Source organism: Octopus sinensis, unplaced genomic scaffold (genome assembly GCF_006345805.1).
Source record: "Octopus sinensis unplaced genomic scaffold, ASM634580v1 Contig15734, whole genome shotgun sequence".
Classification (NCBI taxonomy): domain Eukaryota; kingdom Metazoa; phylum Mollusca; class Cephalopoda; order Octopoda; family Octopodidae; genus Octopus; species Octopus sinensis.
The window spans coordinates 49,860-53,118 of NW_021833892.1; the positions used below are offsets into that span (position 1 = coordinate 49,860).

A 3,259-nucleotide genomic window follows, 5' to 3' on the forward strand; every position below is an offset into this window, starting at 1 on the left:
TCACAAATAGATACCAATCTGTTCATCTCCAAATGGCTCCGATAATTCTCTGTCGTGTGCCAGTAGTCGAATATCTGTACAAATCTTGTGGATGGATGCACCAAGACTTGCAAGGCCATTTAATATCATCACATCTTGCTTACGACTATAGGTCTGACCAGTCACGACATATGCACTATTACTTACATAGAAATACAACCCGACAAAGTCAAATACACTGACTAGTTTTTCTTCCAATGATTTGACCTTAATTATAGCGTAATTAAGAACTTTAAAAGTATCATCAAGTATTGACAAATAGCTGTCTTGAGACCCAGTTGCCCCCTTTAGTCCTTTAAGTCTTAGATTTGATCGAATGTCTGTCAGAGATTTCAAATCAGCCAGTAAATCTGCAGTCCACATGGCCGCTCGTTTTCCATACGTTGTCGCCTGTGCTGGTCTAGACATTAAGTAATCAAAAACTGATAATGAGTGTAGGCCAAAGCAACATTATTTCGATGTTTTTGAATAAATATTCTTAATGTGTCACAACAACGAGCAATCTATATTTCTAAACTGCCAAAAATACTTTGACAAGTATCATGTCTAGTGCCTGTCTATAAATAATGATATCCTGCAATGTTAAGATTTGCTATGACTACTGCATTGTCGGTTATATCACTCGAAGTTGCTCCCAAGTGAATTATTGGACGGGCAGATGGGCAGCATTGTCCATATGTCTTGACATGTGCCATCACATCATGTGAGATTTCAGCCTCTATTCGACTAGCCAATTCAAAATCAATGTTATTCTGGTTTTTTGACAATTCTTCAACCTGTTCCTGACTGATTGGACATCCTAATTCCTATTGACTTATTTATTAATACTATCTCACCATTTCCGCCTTGGCAAGTTCGGTCCAAATGATTCTCCATGTCCTTACCTTGTTTTGTTCACTAAGGAGACTCAGCATCTCCTTTGTGGCATATCGGGTCTCTATTGGACTGTGGTATATTTCCCTGTCCATGCACAATCTCGATTAGTAATATTTTCTAAATCGTGACAAATTATATAATTCTATTAATTATAATCGATATAATTGTTGTTTAAAATAAAGTACATTTTCTTTAAAACGACATTTGCTGATTACTGTGTGTGTTTTAGACATTGTGCAAGAGAGGTACGTCGCCACCTCAACCAAAAATTGCCCCGGGAACCCACCACTACGCTCTAGAATCTACAACGCTTTTGTCAAACCGGTGCTATTGTACAACTCATCTACATGGGGCATCTCTGACACCGAACTAAAGAATCTTGACTCTTTTCACAGAAAACAGCTTCGCGTCCTAAATGGCCTGCATTGCCTAAGAAAATCAACAACTCATCGCTCTACAAACTCAGTAACTCGGTGCCAGTCAGCCAGGACATCATAGATGGCCGCTGGAGGCTTTTCGGACACGTCCTGAGAATGGACCCGTCCTCACCTGCTTACCAAGCCATGGAAGAGTACTTTCTCTCGGATAGCCCAAAGTTTCGCGGACGTCCCCGCACAACACTGCCGGTTGCGCTGGAACACGATCTGAAACACGTGGGCAAAACCCTGAAAAATGCGAGGACTTGGACGAACTGCGATGGCTTGCACAAAACCGCAGAGGATGGCAAACGATGGTTAAGAAGATTGTATCGTGTGTGGCACGTGTGGGAATATAACTCTTTCCTTTCCTTGTTTATGTTCCTACGGGAAGTGCTAATAATAATTTGCTGATTGATTAAATTAGGACCCCAAAAAATAATCTAATCGTGTAGTATAAAATAATTAAAACAAAAGCCAAGGAGGATCCCCAAACAAGTGCGGTAAAGCGATCGTCTGGGACGCGACATGCTCTGACACATTTTTGTCATCATTTTTGTCATCAGCGGCCACGAAAGCGAAGGTACGAAAACCGAAAAATACGGATCCTTCTAGAACAGATTCATTTTCGAACCAGTGTCAGTCGAAACCTCAGACAGGCTAGGACCATCAACTCTTCGTTTCCTCTGAGAGAAGCCGCCACCTCGGAAGAATTAGAAACGAGCCCATAAGCACAATTGGCTTTTTGGGCGTGTCTCAATAGCTGTTCTTAGGAGGAACAGTTTCTGAATTCTCTCTGTGGGTAGTCTCTGATTGCTTTTTGTTTCTTTGTTTAATTATTATTATTCAAAGCACAGAGAATGTAAATTAACTAAGGTCCCGTTTGTGTCACACGTTTCACCAAGCTTCTCCATCGGTGTCTGTTTTTTGCGTCCCCTCTTCTAGGTCTTCCGCACATTTGAGTTTTTTCCCAATTTTATTGAGATCCTTGTTTAGAACAACAGGGAGAGTGATTCCAAGTCTTCCTTGTTTTCATTGTCAAAGTAATTGTCTATTGTAATGTTTGCGGGAGTGTTTATGTCAATTCTATGTACCTGCCCAAATAGCCTCCATCTTGATTCGGTAATTTCCGTGTTAATTGGAACCGAGTGTGTCATAGAGAACAATTTTTTGTTAGTATCTTATTTAGCCAATCTATGCCGAATAAATTGCATAAAAGCTTTCGATAAAATGTGTCAATTTTCTTGAGTTCTAATTCTGTGACTTCATATGTACCCAAGTTGCGAGTAATCGATTCTATTCCAAAAACAGAAACAGTGACAGAAATTTGTGACGTACGATACAACGAGACGGCTTGTCTAAACAGTCGAACTCTTCCGAGTTGTCACAAGTACCGGCTTTATATAGGAGTTATATAATCTTATTCGTAGCTTTGTTTTGATTTGCTTTGATCGACTCCATATTTTTTGCATTTTCTTATTCATTGCACTGATTAAGACTCTTTTATAATCATGTCCCCACTATTACAAAGCAGGGATCCCAGTTTCTTTTTTTCACTCCAGTTTTCATAAATATGTTTTAATTCTCTTGTGATTCTTATGTGTTCGGTCTTTTCTTCATTAACATGCAGGGACCAATTCTTTGTCTAATATCTTTTTTATATAAAAAACTAATAAAATGCAGCATACTAAAATTATTCATCATTGCATACATATTAGAAAAGTCGAAGAATGTCACAAATTTCTGAAAAATGTTTGAATCTATTTTTAATGGAAAAATCGTGGAAATTCTGGTCATATTTCTAAAATAATGAGAGTGAAGAGACTGTAAAATTCTTTAAAATTTTACTTAATTCATCTAAGACAATTCAGAAGTATAGACAACAACAATCTTTTACTTATTTTTGCAACAAAAACATATTTATTAAG

General features: G+C 38.2%; 1 protein-coding gene across 1 annotated transcript; it reads right to left on the reverse strand.

Annotated features, from left to right (window-relative positions):
* LOC115230529 (adenylosuccinate lyase-like) lies at positions 1 to 447 on the reverse strand. The gene has a single exon (XM_036499693.1). It carries the CDS (start codon positions 445 to 447, stop codon positions 1 to 3), a length of 447 nt encoding a protein of 148 aa, XP_036355586.1.
* Between the last annotated feature and the right edge of the window lie 2,812 nt (positions 448 to 3,259).